We start from the raw sequence: 21,498 nt of genomic DNA on the forward strand, positions 1-21,498 counted from the left end.
TAGAAATATCCTTTCTATTCTCTATTCCAACAATGAGGTTGTACCAGGCAGGATTCCTTGTAAGAATGCTTTGCGGGGGAGGCTTTGTGTTAACCCAGCACATTGTAAGAACTCAACAAAAATCAAAGAATGGATGAAAGAAGGAAAGAAAACAAAAATTCTGTAATATAACCAAGTCCTAATTTGTCTACCTTTGACAAAAACCACATCTCTGATAAATTTTCTAACACAAATATAACAATTCAAAAGTGAAATTATCCCTCAGAGACAGTCAGGTATTGATTTGGTAAGTGAAAACTATAATAAAGGAATCATGAAAAAAATACTTCACCACTAGAAATGATACTTTTTCTGTGATTACCAGTACTATTATGGCCTTGAAAATACTCCATGAGAAACCATAAGTATGTATACCATGGCCAAGAAAAGTTTGAGAAAGAAGTTTTATTTTCTAAAATGTATTAAAAATTGACACTGTTGGATTCCAGGTATACAGAGTCTTGGATGAAAGCATCCTGCACTGGGTTGTCTATTAGAAATGTTAGTGTATTAAAGGAAACGATTCTAACCATCCTATTTTGATATAGCAAGGGATGTCCCCAGTCAATCAATGAGTAGGGAAAGAACACAAAAGGATGCTAGCATATGAAAATGTGCAAAGGTAAGGAGGTATCACTTGTCATGGGGACCTACCATTCTGGCACTTTGACTGGAATCTGTGAATCCTCTTGGCTCTGTACATGCGAGTTTCTATAAGACCTAAATGTCATTGTGTCAGCAACTACACCAGATATGGCACAGAGACACACCTTTACATGGGTCCATACACACACAAACCACTTCTTCTTGATTCATAAAAGCTTTAAGGCAGTTTGTAAATTCCTATGGGTTAGGGTGGGGAAGATGGTTCTGGTTAAGTGTAGTTCTGTCAGAAACCATTTTTGTTGTCAACCTTGTGAATGTCTCCAACAATATATTTGGTAAAAGATTTCCAAACATTCTTTAAATGTTAGAGCTTTCATTTAAAAAGTGTACCTATTGGAATTCCAGTAAAACCCCAGTGAACTCGCCTATTGAATATGCAGCATCCACTGAGACCCCCTTGTGTGATAGCAGAGTCTGGAAGTACAGACTGAAAGCTATCTCAGTCACAGCCTCTCAGCCGCAAATAAGACAACATAATGATAACTGCTCATTTTGAAGACATACAATTGAGAGTCTTGGTGCTTTTAGCACTTTGTTCTGAGTAAGAGACCCCTCACTCTGTGACCTTGAGGATACAGATGCAGACAGTGGGACTCTAGCATTTCAGGTGATCATAGGATCCTATAAAATCTCTTGTTTTGACTCAGTTTCTAGCTCATGGGTGTGCTGCTTTGGCTAATTTAGTTCTCTCTTGTCAGCACTGATCGGGAAATAAACACCTGCAGTCAGTGGAGAGTCCTCAGGTTGATCAAATCTCACCAGGGCCATCACTGCTTTTTGACCCCTGAGAACCATGGCCAGGATTAGCATGAGGTGAGTGAGGCATTTGTCTCAGGAGCAACATTTACAAGAGGCAAATGCAAACTCAGTAACTGTGATAATAATATAAAACTAATTGAACACTGTCAATATTTTAAATAAACACAGCCTCTGACCGTGTACTTGCACAAGCCGTTGTGCTTTCTCCTTGAATCCCAGCTGATCTTTTCAAGGGACCAATGAATGGTTTGGTGGCATCAAAATTATTACTAAAATGAACAAACGGGTAAAACTAACAGAAAGGACTACACCAGTGTGATGTAGTGAGGGCTGTAAAAACTGGTGGGAAGTCCTTCCAAGGACTCTGCAGTTCGTCACTGGTGAAGGAAACACTGAACCTGCAATTAGTATTCAAGCAAGTACAACTCTTTCCAAGCCCATGAAATAAGTTTTCCAGTCATCACTGGAATACAGTCCTACTCAATGTTCAAATATTAAAATTCATATGAACAATCTTATTCCCTGGGTTGCTCTTTTGTGATGGATGAGTTTAAGATTTTATCTATATAGCCAACTTACATATGAGAGGAGTGGAAGCTTCCTTATATATTATGTAATGAGTAGCACAAAGAAACTCGGTTATCCTCCAAATCTTAGTATCTTTAATCGACTGGGTTCCTGCAATTCTACAACTGTTACATCTCTTTGGAGCCTGAAGGTCTTTGAGGACCTTTGGAACTTACTATGGTAATACAGATATGCCTAAGGTTATCCCTCTCCCCCTCCAAAGTGCTCTCTGTTAACCCCCAGCAGATATTAATATAACTAAAAAGCACACTCCAGTGGAAACAGGATCTAGGAGAGGCATTGGTGCCAGAGGAAAATATGACACTTATGTAAATGTACTTAGCACACAGTGCCTGGTTTATATTTAGCACTTAATATGTGTTAATTATCAGTTATGCAGTTTCCTTAAATTAGTGTGCAAAACAGGTACTATTGATGTAACAGGGAAAAGATACCAAACACAGACTTTCCCAAACAAATTTTGCTGAGAACTGCACTTTCACGGGTAAATAATATGTCACACAAGTACCAGGTAAATCATTATTATGTATATAATTTTATGACAAAAATACAACAAACCTAAACATGAGATTTGAAGGCCCAAACTCTCCTACACAAACTACATTTGTATGGTATATACACCATTTGTAGTGAGTTAAATTCATATATTAAACAAATATTAAGTTCTTCTTCTAAGTTCTTCATTTATCTAAAAAGCCAAAGGCCCTTAAGAAGTTCGCATTCTAGAAGTAGTCAACATATCCCAACTTTATTTAAACCTCTCACTGGCTTCTGTCACTACTCGTCACTGATCACATGCACAGGCCACCTTTCCCTACTGTCTTCTGTGGGAGTGCACCTGTTTTGCACACTAATTTAAGGAAACTGCATAGCTGATAATTAACACATATTAAGTGCTAAATATAAACCAGGCACTGTGTGCTAAGTACATTTACATAAGTGTCTTATTTCAACCTCAAGGCGAGTATATGACATTGACATTAAAATTGTGTGATTTCATCTCACAACACCTTAGTGTAGCTTAAAACATCACACAATATTCTCTGTCCATTCAAGTGAACAATTAAAATTCATTTTTATCACCTTGGGGTCACTACTGGCATAATAAAAAGCACAAATGGATAAACATAATAAACTATCATATAATCAGAGAAAGATGATCTATGTGTCCTTCAATACCAGTAGAAGCATTTCTGGCCCTGGCCGGTTGGCTCAGTGGTAGAGCGTCGGCCTGGCGTTCAAGGGGTCCCAGGTTCAATTCCTGGCTAGGGCACACAGGAGAAGTACCCATCTGCTTCTCCACCCCTCCTCCTCTCCTTCCTCTCTCTCTCTTCCCCTCCCGCAGCGAGGCTCCATTAAAGCAAAGATGGCCCGGGCGCTGGGGATGGCTCCTTGGCCTCTGCCCCAGGCACTGGAGTGGCTCTGGTCGCAGCAGAGTGACGCCGTGGAGGGGCAGAGCGTCGCCCCCTGGTGGGCATGCCAGGTGGATCCCGGTCGGGCGCATGCAGGAGTCTGACTGTCTCTCCCCGTTTCCAGCTTCGGAAAAATACAAAAAAAAACCCCAAAAAACAAAAAACAAAAAAAAAAGAAGCATTTCTGGTCCAGTGTCATATATGTGTTCCTGGGGGTGTGGTAGCAGCAGGATCTAAAATATTGTGCAGGCAAAAGCAAAGGGCTTATGGGACATGTAGATTTGGAGCGAAGCATTCAAAACCTCTGTTGCTCTGTAACCAGGGCACCAAAACACCAACTTTAAAATACTAGCACCTTTATGTTTCATTAGTATTTGCATCATTATAACAATAGTCAATTGATAGTTTGCCTCAAAATTTAAGGCTTATACTTCCTCCTTCAAGACAATCCCATTAAGCAGTCTCATCAGTATACTCTTATCCAGCATGCTTTCTTAAGCCCTGATGGGTTGGGTCAGTGGATAGAGTATCTGCCCGGCATACAGATGTCCCAGGATCAATCCTTGGTCAGGGCACACATAAGAAGTGACCATCTGCTTCTCTTCCCCTCCCGTCCCCCTTCTATCTCTCTTTCCCTTTCACAGCCAGTGGCTCAATTGGTTTGAGTTTCGGCCCTGGGTACTGAGAATAGCTCGATTGATTTGATCATCAGTTCCAGACAGGGATTGCAGGGATATCAGCTGGGGCACATGGGGGAGTCTGTCTATCATCCCTCCTCCCACCTAAAAAAAAAAAAAGAAAAGAAAAGAAAAAAGAATGCTTCATTAATTTTTTTAAGGAAATGCCTTTATAGCTCCTTAATCTGCACTTACAGTTTACAGACTTTTACTGTGAGGACATTACTGTAAATGGTTTCTGATGTCCACATGTACACATTTCTGTTGGGTTAATGCATCTGACAGGAATTGCTGGCCACAGGCCATGGGTATGATTAGTTTTAATGATCAGTTTTAATAGTTCTGTTTTCTCCCATTGTTTATATCATTTAAATTTTCATTAGCTGTGTATGAGAGTATTCATTGTCCATATCTCCATTAGTAATTAGTATTGTGTTCCTTTATTGACTTTTAATCAGCTCACAGAACAATATAATATAGGTAAGAAACACAAGAAAAAGATTCATGGCTTAATGAACTCTTTGAGGTAAATATCCTTGTAATCACTGCATTGATTAAGAAATACAACTGATGCCTGGCCTGTGGTGGAGCAGTGAATAAAGCGTCGACCTAGAAACACTGAGGTTGCCAGTTCGAAGCCCTGGGCTTGCCTGGTCAAGGCACATATGGGAATTGATGCTTCCTGCTCCTCTCCCTTCTTTCTCTCTCTCTCTCTTCTTTTATCTCTCCTCTCTAAAATGAATAAATAAAAAATATTAAAAAAAAGAATAACGGGCAACTATATAAGGGAACAAAAAAAAGAAATACAACTGCAACGTCAACTTTCCTGTCATTATGCCTATCCACTTCCTCCCCACCAAAACAGTCACTTTTGTGACTTAAAATAATGACTTATTTCTTACATGGGGTTATGGTTACATGGCATTATAGTTTTACCCCAAATATTTATCTCTCAACTTTATAACCTAGTCTTGTACATTTTTAAATTTTAATTTTTGTAAGAAAAAAGATGCCTATACTTCTGTGTATATTGCTGTTTAAGTTAATTTTGTCTATTATTTGAGGACTAGGTCAAGGTTCCTATCTGTACATATGCATATTCCATTATTCTATCACCACCTGTGAAAAGGCTCTTTTTTCTCTACTGAATTGCTTTTGCACCTCTGTAAAACTTCAACTGGTTCTAATGCCTCCTTATTTAGGTCTTTGAAATCTTTTCTCAGCATTGTAGTACCATTTTGCATGTAAAGTTTAGTTTCATATTTTGTCAGGTTTATCCTTAAATATTTTATGTTTTTGGTGGTAATTCACATTATATTTTAGAGTTTATTTTCACACTGTTACCAGTATATGAAAATATAATTCATTTTTGTTAATCGTTCTTTGTTATATAACTTTGCTAAAATTATTTGTTTCACAAAAAGTTCTGCAGATAATTTGGTCAGGATTGTTTTGAATCAATAGATCAATTTGTGAAGAATTGGCTACCCAACAATAGTGAACCTACTGATTCATAAACATATATAGTATTTTAATCCATTTATATTGGTCTTTAATTTTCTAATCAATGTTTCTTAGTTTTTTATGTTTAGGCTTGTACTTTTTTGCCAGATTTTTCCTCAAGTATTTCACATTTTTATGCTATTCTAAATGGTATTTTGTTATATTATTTTGTTTTTTGAATTGTTCATTACTTTTTTATGGAAACACAATAGATTTTTGTTTACTAATTTGTATCCTGAAATCTTACTAAATTCACCTTTATTCAGTATAGGATATTTCTATAGATGACTATGTCTTCTGTAAATCAAAAGAGTTTACTTTTTTCTTTATAATTTTTTCCCTTATTATAATGGCTATAATCTTAAGTATTTAATAGAAATGGTGAGAGTGCTTTGTGCTTGATACTAGAGGCAAAGCATTCAATCTTTTTCATAAATACGATTTTAGCTGTAGGTTTTTGGGAGATATCTTTCATCAGGTTCAGTAAGTTTCCTTATATTTCTAATTTATTGTGTTTTATCAGTAGATATTAGATCTCTTTCAAGTACTTTTCCTGCTTCTATTGAGATGATTATACGATTTTATTATTTTAGTTTGATAAAACAGTGAATTAACTTGGAGATTTTTTTAAAATTTTAAATGTGCCTTGTATTCCTGTGATTAACCCCAAGTGGTCACAATTCATTAGCCTTTTTCTGTGAGATTTAATTGACTACAATTGAATAATAATTTTTAATCTTATTTTTATTAATTTTAATGCAGTGACATGATAAATTAGGGTACATATGTTCTGAGAAAACATCTCCAGATTATTTTGACCTTTGATTATGCTGCATACCCCTCACTCAAAGTCAAATCGTCCTCTGTCACCTTCTATCTGGTTTTCTTTGCGTCCCTACCCTCTCCCCACCCCCTCCCTCTCCTTCCTCGCTCCCTCCCAACCCCTCCACCCCACTCCCTGTTACCATCACATTCTTGTCCATGTCTCTGAGTCTCATTTTTATGTCTCATCTATGCATGGGTTCATATAGTTCTTAGTTTTTTCTGATTTACTTATTTCACTCCGTATAATGTTATCAAGGTCAATCCATGTTATTATTGTAAATGATCCGATGTCATCATTTCTTATGGCTGAGTAGTATTCCATAGTATATATGTACCCAAGCTTTTTAATCCAATCATCCTCTGACGGACATGGGCTGTTTCCATATCTTTGCTATTGTGAACAATGCTGCTATAAACATGGGGGTGCATTCCTCCTTCTGGAACCATTCTATGGTGTACTTGGGGTATATTTCTAAAAGTGGGATGGTTGGGTTAAAAGGCAGTTCGATTTTCAAATTTTTGAGGAATCTCCATACTGTTTTCCACAGAGGCTGCACCAGTCTGCATTCCCACCATCAGTGTAGGAGGGTTCCCTTTTCTCCACATCCTCGTCAGCATTTATTCTGTGTTGTTTTGTTGATGAGCGCCATTCTGACCGGTGTGAGGTAATAATTTATGCACCCAGAAGTATTGAGAAGTAGTTTTACTACTGTGATGATTTTGATTTTGGCTGGGTGGGTAATAGAGAAATACTGCCTTCATGACGTGGGTGGGGATCTTTCTATTTCCTCTCATTTTCTGGAAGAGTTTGTATAGAATTGATATTATTTTATCATTAAATATTTGGTAGAATTCAGTAAAGCTATATGGGCACAGAGTGTTCTTTGTGAAAGACTTTTACTACAAACTCAATATTAGAAACTTACATTTCTTTTTCTTTTTCTCTTTTTTAAGTGAGCTGAGAGGAAACAGTGTGACGGAACCCCACATGTTCCCCAACTGGGATCTACCAGGCAAGGCCTGTCTGGGGCCAATGCTTGAGTGAACAGAGCTATGGAGTTATTTTTAGTTCCTGAGGCTGGCACCCTTGGACCAACCATTTGAGTTATCCTCAGTGCCGGGTGCCACACGTGAACCAATCGAGTCACTGGTTGTGGGAGGCAAAGAGGAAGAGATGGAGGAGAGAGAGGAGGAGAGAAGCAGATGGTCGCTTCTCTTGTGTTACCTGATCAGGAATTAAACCTGGGACATCCATAAGCCAGGCTGATACTCAACCCAATGAGTCACTGGCTAGGGCAAAACTTCAATTTCTTTATTAGGTAGACACGGGGTTATTCAATGTATTAATTTTTTTCATGAGTAAGCTTGGTAATTTGTAACTTTCAAAAAACTTATCTCATTACACTGTCATATTAAAATGATGCTTTTTTATATTTTTTATCAATTTAATAAATGTATAATCTCCTGTGATGTCATCTTTCTGATTTCTGATAGTCTGTGCTATCTCTCTTATTTTTCTTCTGATCAGCCTTGCTGAAGTTTATACGATTTATTAATGTTCTCTGCAAAACATATTTGTTTTACTTGGTTTTCTGTTATCTATTTCATTGGTAACCAATCTAATATTTTATTTTTTCCTGTTCTCTGCTTATTTTCATTTGCTTTACTCTTTCTCAGTTTCTTAAATTTTTTTTCCATTGATTTAAAAGAATGGAAGAGATAGAGATTAGAAGTATCAACCTGTTGTTCCACTTAGTTGTACACTCATTGGTTGTGTCCCATGTGTGTCTTGACTAGGAATAGAACTTGCTGCCATGGTGTGCCAGGATGACACTCTATTCACTGAGCCACCTGGTCAGGGCCCTTTTTCTAATTTCCCAAAGTGAAAACTGAGGTCACTAAAAAACGGAGGTCACTAATCTGATACTCGCCTTGTTTTCTAACATAAGCAGTTACTGTTATAAACTTTCCTTTAATTACTAAATTCACTATTTCTTACAAATTTTGACATGTTGTGTTTTATTTTCTTGTATGTTAAAATACTTTATAAGCCCATGTGGTGGTGTATTGAGTACAGCATCAGCCGGGTACACTGAAGATCCAGGTTCAAAACCCCTAGGTCTCTAGCTTGATTGCATGCTGATCTAGCTTGAGCACAGGCTTACCATTCAGGTTTCCGGCTTAAGCGTGGCATCATAAACATGACCCTATGGTTACTGGCTTGAGCCCAAAGGTCGCTGGTTTGAAGCTGGATTGAGCCCAATGTTGCTGGCTTGAGAAAAAGGTCACTGGCTTGGTTGGAGCCCCCAGTCAAGTCACATATAAGAAGCAATCAATGATCAACTAAGAGTACTACAACTATGAGTTAATGCTTCTCATCTCTCTCCCTTCCTCTCATTCTCTCTCTATTGCTTGAAAAAGAAGAAACTTTCTAATTTTTCTTTTTTTGACCCATGAGTTCTTTGGAACTTGTTACCTAACTGGTGATTTTTTCAGGGTTTCTTTGTTAACGACTTTTAATATTATTTTATTTTGAGAACATATTTTGTATGACTACAATTATTTTAAATTTATTGAGACTTGTTCTTTGTCCTAGAATATGGCTTATGTATTTTTTTCCAGTTGTGTACAAATCAATACTTTATTTAACCCATGTAGTTTGCTCTGAGATAGTGTCTTAGTTTTCTTGAGACCTGCAATCCTCTCCCCCCCCATATGTAGATTGGAACCTTGATGGTATGAAATAATGTGAAACTGTTCTGCACATCCTCCTTCATTTAGCTCTAGAGCTAGTTCCACTTCAAACACACATACAACTACTTTTTAAATTAATTATTGCAAATTAATTATCTTACATTCAGGGGATGAATATCAGGCAAGATTAGCTCAGTCCTTGTCTGAAGCCCATCACCAAAATACCCTTTATTCTCCACGCCCAGTATATTTGGAGGCAGGCGGTCAAGAAGGAAATTAAGTATTGACACCAGATATGGGATAAGTCTGAGGGTAATATTAAATCATCTAGAAGTCTTTAAAAAGACTGTTATTCAGGTTACATCCTATAACAGTTAAATATGAGGGAAGAACCAAAATTAGTATTTAAAATAATCCTATAATTTTAATGTGCTGCCAAGCTTGGGAACTACTGGGATAAACATTAGGATGAGAACTCGATTTATTGCTACTCTGACTTGGTCTTCAATAAGAGGTTAGAGTTCGTGACCCTGGCCAGTTGGCTCAGTGGTAGAGCATCTACCCAGCGTGTGGAAGTCCCAGGTTTGATTCTCAACCAGAGCACACAGGAGAAGTGCCCATCTGCTTCTCCACCCATTCCCCTCTCCTTTCTCTATATCTTTCTCTTCCCTTCCCATAGCCAAGGCTCCATTGGAGCAAAGTTGGCCTGGGCACTGAGGATGGCTCCATGGCCTCTGCCTCAGGAGCAATGCCCCATATGGGCAGAGCATCGCCCCTTGGTGGGCATGCTGGGTGGATTCCAGTCAGGCACACAGGAGTCTGTCTCTCTGCCTGCCTGCTTCTCACTTCAGAAAAATACACACACACATGTGCACACAAACACACACACACACACACACACACACACACACACACGAGGTTATAGTTTATCCCATCAAGTGTCCTCTATGGCCACAAACCCAATAGATTCTCAATAATGGTCTTCTTCTTCAATACAGAAAATACAGACATACCTCTGAACTTTCTCCAACTTAATACATTTTTGGTAAAGAATAAAACTGTGATAGCCCCAACACTGATAATGCTCAGGACAAACACAATAGCCAGGATGGCGATATCTGGAATAGTAAAAAAAAAAAAAAAAAAGCTTCAACCAGGATTTCGACTTTAAGACAGTGGGATATTAACATTTAACTGAGCTGTTATGAACTTGGTTCTCTTCTTAAAAGACTTTGATCCTCCTCCCAACATTGAATATAAAGTAAAAGGCCAGATTATTATACAAATTATCATCTATATTAGAAATTAACACTCCACTCAAGATCTCATTATATTTAAGGGAAGCACAATCAGAAGAAAATTTTTGATTATCAGTTATTAACAGACTACAAAAAAACCCTTTGTTGGATAATGGGCTCTTAGAAGACCTAATCCAAATTTAACTAAAAGAAGATATATTAATTCTAAAAAACAATGGAAATAAATTCAAATTTAGATATTTATGCAAAATAATTTATAAAATTCCATAAAAATTCATACAGAAACAAAATCTATATGTGGTAGACTCAGAAAAATAAAAGCTTTTTCATTGGCTAGACTTCTTTTTTTTTTTTTCAGGGACAGATAGAGAGTCAGAGAGAGGGATAAATAAGAACAGACAGGAACGGAGAGAGATGAGAAGCATTGATTACAGTTTTTCGTTGCGACTCCTTAGTTGTTCATTGATTGCTTTCTCATATGTGCCTTGACCACGGGCCTTCAACAGATTGAGTAACCCCTTGCTCGAGCCAGCGACCTTAGGTCCAAGCTGGTGAGCTTTGCTCACACCAGATGAGCCCATGCTCAAGCTGGCAACCTTGGGGTCTCGAACCTGGGTCCTCCGCATCCCTGTCCGATGCTCTATCCACTGTGCCACTGCCTGGTCAGGCTCATTGGCTAGACTTCTGATATATGAAATACAGTAAATTCTAGAATGCTCACTGGTAACATTTAAGGTTTCTTCCCAGTCCACAAGTACCTCGTCTTCCTCACACGGGCACTTGAGTTCACTTCCATCCACCTAGAAGAGCAGTCAACCATATAAACAATTTTATCAAATGACTGACATAAGCTGTGTTTTGCACTTTACTTAGCTTACTGCCAACTAGTTCTACATCAGACACACACACACACACACACACACACACAAACATTTTAATGTTAATTAACTAAACTGCATAATAAAATCAATTTTGGAAAGAATAAGCAAACAAAATACAAGAGTTAACCACCTTTGAAGACAACTTTTGAACAAGGAAATAATTCAGACAAATTCAAGACCAGATAAGGAAGACAGCTTGAGTTATCTTGCTAGCAGGCATCAATTTCATTAAAGGAACAGCCCCTGCTAGAGTTGAATATATCAGGACCAAAGAACAAACTCTAACTAGGTTTAATAATAATAAGGTAACATAAATGTGGGATAAAGGTGATGGAACAATTTTTTGTTCATCAGAGAGCATTATTTAATGATTAAGAACACACACACTTCCTATGTTTAAGTCTCAGCATAAATTGTGACTTTTTCTTCATCTGTCAAAATAGGCATAGGAATAAGACTCATTTTTTTTAAGTTGTTATGAAGGTTTTAAGAGTTAATAGATATGTAAAGTGCTTGAAACAGTACCTGATACATATAGAACTCTATATAAAGTGTTACTGATTAATTGAGCTTAGGAAAGATGTTACCCACAAACATAACTGCTAGGTTCTGCTATTATTGAATAGTGTGATACAGTAAAAAGATATATAATTTTTTGTTTTTGTTTTTTTAAACTTCAGGCAAATGTTGACATTGATGTAATTTAATTATAAGTGATATTATGATAGATCCAACTTTTAAACTTTAGGTTTAAACTAAATGTACATAAGTTACAAGTTTTCTTAGATTGCCCATCTAATAATAAAACATATATTTACAACACTAGCAATATCTATATGTGATACCTGGTTTGGCTCTTTGGATCAATTTTATTGTTGATATGTGAAAAAAAATGGTTCCCAAATGTACATTTTATTTAAAAATCACCACACACATGCACACACACAAATACAAACACACACATACATAGGCCCAGGAGTAAGTTTTATGTTAATAAATGTCCAGTGAGACATTAATTTTTATTAAGTTTTTTAGATAAAGGAGAAGAGAGATAGAAAAGGAGAGAAAATCAATATGTTGTTCACTTATTTATGCATATTACTGGTTGATTCTTGTATGTGCCTTGACCAGGTATCAAACCTGCAACTTTGGTACAATGCTCTAAACAACTAAACTCCATAGCTAGCAGGGCCTATGGTAAGACATTAATTAAAAAAAAATAAAATCTTACAGCATTTTTATTGTACTGAGAGGACCAATTGGTTGAACTGTAGACCTTTTCAATAGTCAGGCATTCACCGTTGTTGCACACCTAGAAATGAAATAACCAAAAAAAAAAAAAATAGAATTTACATAATTTTTTTTACTCTGAAAAATCACGTGTAGAATCTTCTGTAGAATAAGAAATCCTCTATAAATGTTTGACGGCCATTTGAAAATAATGAACTGTACATTCAAATATTGTTATACACACCTAGGCTATATGCAGTTCATCGTTGAACAAAATGTTATGTACCACATGGCTATACAGGATTGAACACTGGAAAACATTGTTTTAAAACCTATGTAGATATCAACTAGAGGGAAATAATGAGATATTTCTTCTTTTGATTTTTCCATTTCTGAAAGTTTAATAAAGAGATAACTATAGTTTTACACCAGTTCTGTGTCAGAGAGCAGACTAATTTCCTCCCTCCTTCTCTCTTCCTATTTTCTATTGCTTTCCCCTCTCCATTCTGTCCTTCTCCTTTCTTCCCTTCTCTTTCTTTTTTTCCTTTTTTTAAAGTAAATTATCTATCTCCTAAATTCTGTGGTATAACTAAGGGAAAGGGTGCTCAGGAACAGTGGAATATGTTTGCCCTATTGTCCTATGCCAAATTAAAATCTAGCCAGAAAAAAATAACTACTAAGACAAACTAGAATACTTTTTATTCATTTTCAGTTCCTCAAGTTTAAAAATAGTATCTCAATGTAGGAAAAGAAAAAAATTTGTACTTACATCTTTGTGATGCCTCTGTACAGTACAATGACACTAATAATAGGTACACTCTGGACTAAGACTTCTCTGGATAGAGTAGGCACCTTCTGTAGTGCTTCATGGCCACAGTGTATGAAAAGATCAGATGTGTTCCTTAACAACTGCTCCCCTATCAACCCTTTATTCAATCCCTGCCGCTTTTTTTTTTTTTTTTTGTATTTTTCTGAAGCTGGAAATGGGGAGGCAGTCAGACAAACTCCCGCATGCGCCCAACTGGGATCCACCCGGCATGCCCACCAGGGGGCGATGCTCTGCCCACCTGGAGTGTTGCTCTGTTGCAACCAGAGCCATTCTAGCGCCTGAGGCCATAGAACCATTCTCAGCACTTGGGCCAACTTTGCTCCAATGAAGCCTTAGCTAATCCCTGCCACTTTTTTTTTTTTTTTCCATTTTTCTGAAGCTGGAAACGGGGAGAGACAGTCAGACAGACTCCCGCATGCGCCCGACCGGGATCCACCCGGCACGCCCACCATGGGGCGACGCTCTGCCCACCAGGGGGCGATGCTCTGCCCATCCTGGGCATCGCCATGTTGCGACCAAAGCCACTGTAGCGCCTGAGGCAGAGGCCACAGAGCCATCCCCAGCACCCGGGCCATCTTTGCTCCAATGGAGCCTTGGCTGCGGGAGGGGAAGAGAGAGACAGAGAGGAAAGCACGGCGGAGGGGTGGAGAAGCAAATGTGCGCTTCTCCTGTGTGCCCTGGCCGGGAATCGAACCCGGGTCCTCCGCACGCTATGCCGACGCTCTACCCCTGAGCCAACCGGCCAGGGCTCCCTGCCACTTTTAATGGCGTTCTATGAAGGAAATGTCCTACTTCTGCTTTGTACTTCTGGCTGATTTTCCTTACCTGAAGTGATAAAAAATTGTTTTATTTTTCTTTAATCTGATGCTTCACTCTATCTTGTTGAAAATTCCCTATCTAGCCTGTGGCTGGTACACACATAACTCAATTTTCACAAATATAGATGCCTTGTGATTCTGATATTGATTTAGTTATTTAATGGGAAACTATAGCTAAATATTTGGACTTGAAATATCGGTCTCTGTTAAGTTCTTAAATTCTAATTTTTTTACATTTTGAATTTTTGTTTTCCAACTTGTCTATTACATTATATTGAGGATGCTATAATGTTTGTGAATGTTGGCATAGAGAAGGGAAACCATAGCACATGAAGAAACTATTCAATTTCAAAATAGCTAATTTTTTAAAATACAAAGTCTTATGTTTGTCATATATTCTTGTGTTTATAAACCTGGGTGATCTGGCCATTGTGTTTGTATGCATTCTAAAATTTTATCCTGGAAAAATAAACCCTTTCCAATCTGGCTTCATTCTACCTACTCAATTTCATTTTTTTCCAATTCACCCAAGCTCTAGTCACACTGAAATTGTCAATTATCTGTCTATTCCATAACCTGGTAACTTTGAAAAACATAGTACTTGGGCATTTCTTTCTAAACAGTCTTTTCTCATTTTCCATGTGCTGAAAAATGTTGTCCATCAAGTCAAAACTGAAATGTCACTCATTTAATGGCATTATTAAGATATCATTCCATGCTTTCTCAAGTGAAGTCAGGCCTCTGGACTCAAATGTATATGGGTTATACCACTAGGGAAGCACTTGGGTTGGATGGTAATGATATATTTCATTTTATCTGTGAAATTCTCAAGTAAGCTCATCTTCACATCACCTGTGTCCGGCAGTCACTAGCATCAGAGCACATGCCAAGTTAATGCAGCTGAATGAATAAAATAAATGAAAAGTTTACAGCTACTTCATAGTCAAATTAACTCAAAAATGATGTTTATAATTTCATTAGATGTCTACTGTAAGATATTAATTAAACACATTTATGACACTTACATATTATGCTGTATATAAAGATTAGACAAAATGAATATTTGCGATAATGTTATTGCTACTCTGCTCAATAAAAAAGTAGCCATTTTTTTTTCTGTTTTCTCATATCCAGTCCCTCCAGAACCAATGATCGGATCGAAGGACATTTTAAAGTGGCCGAACCCAGACATTTAGTAAAACAAAGAGTGTTCATCTTACCATCCCATCTCTTTGTTCCAGGAGCAACCAGGCCCAAATCTTTAGAATTGTGATATAAGAAAAAGGTTTTGCAATCAATGGTGACATTCTTTTTTGGAGCCTTAAGGTGATAGATCTTCTCTTCTGCAAGGACAGATAAGCGTCCCCCTCTGGTGCAGTATATCTTTCCACATTTGACATCTCTGAGGAGGAGGGACAATATTCTCAGACTTGGGACCAGAAATAAAACATTAGAGACTAATCTTGCCTTAAAGTGGCCTGGCCACCCTTTTCTAGACTCAGGTCTGGCAGCAGGTTGCACAGGGGCCACAAGGGGCTGGGTAAATGGTTGTCTGGTCAAGTCCTGACCCTGGGAACTGAAAGGAAGAGGTACAGGTGTAACCTGATCATATTTTTTTCTGATCTCTCCATGGTTCTCACAAATGAATATCAGCTTAAGTTTACAGTAGAATGTTTCTGTTAGTAATTTGAATTAGCATAGCTTTAATCAGGATGCTAATATTTTGTTCTTATTCTCTCTTGCATAGAGCACCTCAGTTGATTCTCACAACAAACTTGTGAGGTTGCTCTCTTTATAGCCCCCACTTGTAAAGATTAGAAAGTAATTGAAAACAAGGGAAGTGAAATGACTGCCCACTTTCATCTCACGTATTCAGGAGCAAAGTTGAACTCGACCTTAGGTTTGTGCTGTTGTTTTCAGGCCCACAAAACGCCATGCCTGGTGTCAGAAACAAATAATGGAAGGAAGGATGGCTCAGCCCAGGCTTTTAAAAATCAAATCTGACTTCCAATGCTTCCATTTCTCTTCCAAAGAGCTTTTTCTCTTTCTCCTTTTCTGTTTATTTCCCCCTCCTCCTGTTTGCCTCTTTATCTTTCCCATAGCTTTGATTCCTCTCTTTCTCTATGAAGAATCTGAAATCATTTCCATCTATCCCCCTTACAATGCAGGACCTTAATAAACACATAGCTGAAGCCCACAGGCGCGCTGGCACGCATACACTCTCTTCGGCTCCCCTCCTGCTGGTCTCCAGTTACTTAGCAGCTGTCAGAACAGAGCTGCTCTGATTCTGCAAAGCCCTCTTAAGGACACTTACTTTTCTTGATAAGGCGCTTACTTATCTTCACAAGGTATCAGTCTGCTCTCCTTGTTTCTGCAGTATCCAAATCTGTTTCCCATTTTATTCATCATGTAGCAGATCTCGGGACTGTCTCTTGCCTCTGGGATGCAAAACAGCATCATATAAGTAAACAATGAAAGCATGGATAGTGCTCATTATAAAACACTTTATTTTTCTGATGTAATTGAAAGTTCAATTGGAATAAATAAGTAATTAAAAAACCATTCTATTCCCTCAGGAGAATATTTCAGTATGGATATAGAAAAGTAATAAACAACACCTTTAACCTACATACTGAGTGAGTCAATTAATATTAGAAGTAATATCCATTAATATGAAAGGTCATATGTGAAGGAATGATAGATAATATCTTGAAAAGATTCCAAAAATGGCATTATTTCCAATCTGCCCCCCCCAGTATAGGACAATAACAGAGAAATAATGGATATTAGCTTTATCCACCATCCACTGTAATTGTCTCTCACCAGGATCAAAGAATTCAGAGCATTGGTCATTTCGGGTGGGACATTTCCCCATGAAGCAGTAGCCTTTTATATTCTTTCAAGGAAATCCATTTATTTGGAGTTCATCCTTGGGACACACAGAAGAGTGTCCACTACATGCTTCAGGAAAATCACTCTCATCTCTTGCTGTTCTGCATATGGACCCTACTTTTCTCATCTGTTGAAGAGAAACAAAGAGATTGAATCTTGGATGCATGTAGGTAAGTGATGTTCAGTAAGTAGGAGAAAGGTTGACATATGTAACTGATCCAGAAAATTTGGGGGGGCTGAATGGCAACTTCCTTTCTCATTCCACTAAGAATTATCATCACTTGTGAATTTCTCAGCTTTTATTAATTTAAGCCAGGGGTCCCCAAACTTTTTACACAGGGGGCCATTTCACTGTCCCTCAGACCATTGGAGGGCCGGACTATAAAAAAAACTATGAACAAATCCCTATGCACACTGCACATATCGTATTTTAAAGTAAAAAAAACAAAACGGGAACAAATACAATATTTAAAATAAAGAACAAGTAAATTTAAATCAACAAACTGACCAGTATTTAAATGGGAACTATGCTCCTCTCACTGACCACCAATGAAAGAGGTGCCCCTTCCAGAAGTGCGGCGGGGGTCGGATAAATGGCCTCAGGGGGCCGCATGTGGCCCGCGGGCTGTAGTTTGGGGACCCCTGATTTAAGCAATGCCAAGATGGTGTTTTTGCAATTTGATGCTAGAACAGCACTGAGCACAGTTGAAATGAACATAAATTACAGAAATGAATAAATATTCTGTTCACCTTGTCTTCTTCAACCCTGCTCCAGCACTTCTCCCCTCCCCCAACTACACATGCACACTGCTGGGAGCCCCTTTCTACCTACAAGGAGGAATCTCCATTCCCAAGAAATCATATTTCTCCCCATGTAATAGAAAAATTCCCTGGCTTTTATTGATGGGCACTGCATGGAAGGATTCTCTCATTCAGCCATTCAGTATGCATTTACTTGTGCTAATTTCTGGAAAAAGTTCAAGATGAATGAGACATATTTCCCTTCCTTTGTGATTTCACAATCTACTAAGGTTAAAGAGCGTTGATAAATGCTTAAACAGAGCCATTTAGTTTCCTGGTTGTTATCCTAGTAATATATCTCTAATTTCAGCATAATCTATTCTCTGTTAGATCACTCTTCTTGGGATGCAAATCCACCCCTCACCCCAACCTCAAGCTAAGTTTAAATAGGTTAGTAATAATTTACAAAGGAGTAAGAATAACATTAGCAATATAATTACATTTCTGAAAGACTTCTTTTCCAGTTTTTCACTTCTGCGACCATAGCTGTACCCAGTACTTACAAATTGGAACATTTTAGCAGAGCCTCGATTGTACACCAGTAAGCCTAGCCCCAGCCTGGGATTAGTGGTATAGGGTCATTCAGTGGTCAGACGACAGCTCTTGAGTCCTCTGTTGACTTAGTACACTGAAAACAGAGAAATCCAGTGCTAGCAAAGTATCTTACCCGACAACATTCACAGCATTCTCCTTCTGCGCAAGTAAATCCTGGCTTCAACACACATTTGTCTGCATCACAGCAAGGATTAACGCACTCCTGGCAATAACCAAAAATTAAAGATCAGAAACTGGTTGGCAGTTTGGCGCCTGTGTGAAATGTTAATTAATTGTGCTTCTGTGTAATTTATATCTTTTGTCTTTCAGACATAGTCCTTGGCTATGACATTTATACAGAGTGTGGCAAAGTGGGTTAACAGTTGCAATTATACAAAACAGTTTACTCTTGTATCATTATTTATGGTGTTTGGGACTTTTACTTTGTTTTCTTCCCAAGTGGCTCCTCAGTACCCCAGAGCTAATGAACTCTCACTGGCAGCATACAAAGTCCGAGCTGTGACTCCCATTCTCCTGATGGCGTCTGCTCTCTGAAAGGGACTGCTGCTTCTCTATACTAAAGGTTTGATGCAAGATAATACCTCTTCTGAAGATAGGATTTCACACTTCTGCAAGATGCCAAGGATTTTAGGCTGACCTCTTTTTAATAAATGCATACTTAATAATAACAGCAGGATGGACACTTTGGACCTATCTGCTCAAACAGTATTTAAGTTGCAAACAAAACTGTCAGCAAGATACTTCATATGTTAAAGCATTAGAACCATTCCAAAGAAAGCACATGAGCAAAGGCACCGATTTCCAAAGTGAAAGGCTCTTGACATTTTAGTGACAGATGTTTGAAGACTTGATGTGTTATAACCTCGGGACGTCACTGTTCCCACTCTGATCATGGAGTCTCTTAATTGCCATCTCATTAGATTTTTTTGAATTGTGCCTTGTCATGAGTATCAGCGTTCCAAATGTGGTCCTTGGACCCTCAGCATGAGCATAATCTTGCAAGTTGGGAGAAACAAAGGATCTCAGTCCACTCCAGACCAATTAAATCAGAATTCACATTTTAACACATTCCCAGCTGATTTATATGCACTTGATAATTTTTTTTAATAAATTTTTATTAATGGTAATGGGATGACATTAATAAATCAGGGTACCTATATTCAAAGAAAACATGTCTAGGTTATTTTGTCATTAAATTATGTTGTGTACCCCTCGCCCAAAGTCAGATTGTCCTCCGTCACCCTCTATCTAGTTCTCTGTGCCCCTCCCCCTCCCCCTAACTCTCTACCTCCCTCCGTCCCATGTCCTCCCTCCCCCCACCCCTGGTAACCACCACACTAAGTCCATGTCTCTTAGTCTCATTTTTATGTTCCACCAATGTATGGAATCATGTAGTTCTTGTTTTTTTCTGATTTACTTATTTCACTCCTTATAATGTTATCAAGATCCCACCATTTTGCTGTAAATGATCTGATGTCATCATTTCTTATGGCTGAGTAGTATTCCATAGTGTATATGTGCCACATCTTCTTTATCCAGTCTTCTATTGAAGGGCTTTTTGGTTGTTTCCATGTCTTGGCCACTGTGAACAGTGCTGCAATGAACATGGGGCTACATGTGTCTTCACGTATCAATGTTTCTGAGGTTTTGGGGTATATACCCAGTAGAGGGATTGCTGGGTCATAAGGTAGTTCTATTTGCAGTTTTTTGAGGAACCACCATACTTTCCTCCATAATGGTTGTACTACTTTACAGTCCCACCAACAGTGAATGAGGGTTCCTTTTTCTCCACAGCCTCTCCAACATTTGCTATTACCTGTCTTGTTGATAATAGCTAATCTAACAGGAGTGAGGTGGTATCTCATTGTAGTTTTGATTTGCATTTCTCTAATAACTAATGAAGCTGAGCATCTTTTCATATATCTGTTGGCCATTTGTATCTCTTCCTGGGAGAAGTGTCTGTTCATGTCCTCTTCCCATTTTTTTATTGGATTGTTTGTTTGTTTGTTGTTGAGTTTTATGAGTTCTTTGTAAATTTTGGATATTAGGCCCTTATCTGAGCTGTCGTTTGAAAATATCAGTTCCCATATAGTTGGCTGTCTGTTTATTTTGATATCAGTTTCTCTTGCTGAGCAAAAACTTTTAATTCTGATGTAGTCCCATTCATTTATCTTTGCCTTCACTTCTCTTGCCATTGGAGTCAAGTTCATAAAATGTTCTTTAAAACCCAGGTCCATGATTTTAGTACCTATGTCTTCTTCTATGTACTTTATTGTTTCAGGTCTTATATTTAGGTCTTTGATCCATTTTGAATTAATTTTAGTACACGGGGACAGGCTGTAGTCGAGTTTCATTCTTTTGCATGTGGCTTTCCAGTTTTCCCAACACCATTTGTTGAAGAGGCTTTCTTTTCTCCATTGTGTGTTGTTGGCCCCTTTATCAAAGATTATTTGACCATATATATGTGGTTTTATTTCTGGGCTTTCTATTCTGTTCCATTGGTCTGAGTGTCTATTTTTTTGCCAATACCATGCTGTTTTGATTATCGTGGCCCTATAATATAGTTTAAAGTCAGGTATTGTAATGCCCCCAGCTTCATTCTTTTTCCTTAGGATTGTTTTGGCTATTCGGGGTTTTTTATAGTTCCATATAAATCTGATGATTTTTTGTTCCATTTCTTTAAAAAATCTCATAGGGATTTTGATGGGAATTGCATTAAATTTGTATATTGCTTTGGGTAATATGGCCATTTTGATTATATTTATTCTTCCTATCCAAGAACAAGGAATATTTTTCCATCTCATTGTATCTTTTTCGATTTCCCTTAACAATGCTTTGTAATTTTCATTATATAGGTCCTTTACATTCTTTGTTATGTTTATTCCTAGGTATTTTATTTTTTTTGTTGCAATCGTGAAGGGGATTATTTTTTTGAGTTCGTTTTCTAATATTTCATTGTTGGCATATAAAAAGGCTATGGACTTTTGTATGTTAATTTTGATACCTGCGACCTTACTGTATTGGTTTATTGTTTCTAATAATCTTTTTGTGGAGTCCTTCGGGTTTTCGA

General features: G+C 37.9%; 1 protein-coding gene across 1 annotated transcript in view; it reads right to left on the bottom strand.

The window, feature by feature from the left end:
* The window catches only part of ADAM7 (ADAM metallopeptidase domain 7), a 113,163-nt gene that overhangs the window by 46,128 nt on the left and 45,537 nt on the right, over window positions 1-21,498 (bottom strand). Inside the window, 10 exon segments of the mRNA XM_066252634.1 lie at window positions 9,325-9,469; window positions 10,177-10,213; window positions 10,216-10,281; window positions 11,144-11,222; window positions 12,535-12,615; window positions 14,168-14,187; window positions 15,401-15,582; window positions 16,516-16,618; window positions 17,004-17,199; window positions 18,541-18,630. Of these exon segments, the coding sequence (XP_066108731.1) occupies window positions 9,325-9,469; window positions 10,177-10,213; window positions 10,216-10,281; window positions 11,144-11,222; window positions 12,535-12,615; window positions 14,168-14,187; window positions 15,401-15,582; window positions 16,516-16,618; window positions 17,004-17,199; window positions 18,541-18,630 (999 nt within the window).

This window comes from Saccopteryx bilineata, chromosome 1 (genome assembly GCF_036850765.1).
Source record: "Saccopteryx bilineata isolate mSacBil1 chromosome 1, mSacBil1_pri_phased_curated, whole genome shotgun sequence".
NCBI lineage: Eukaryota > Metazoa > Chordata > Mammalia > Chiroptera > Emballonuridae > Saccopteryx > Saccopteryx bilineata.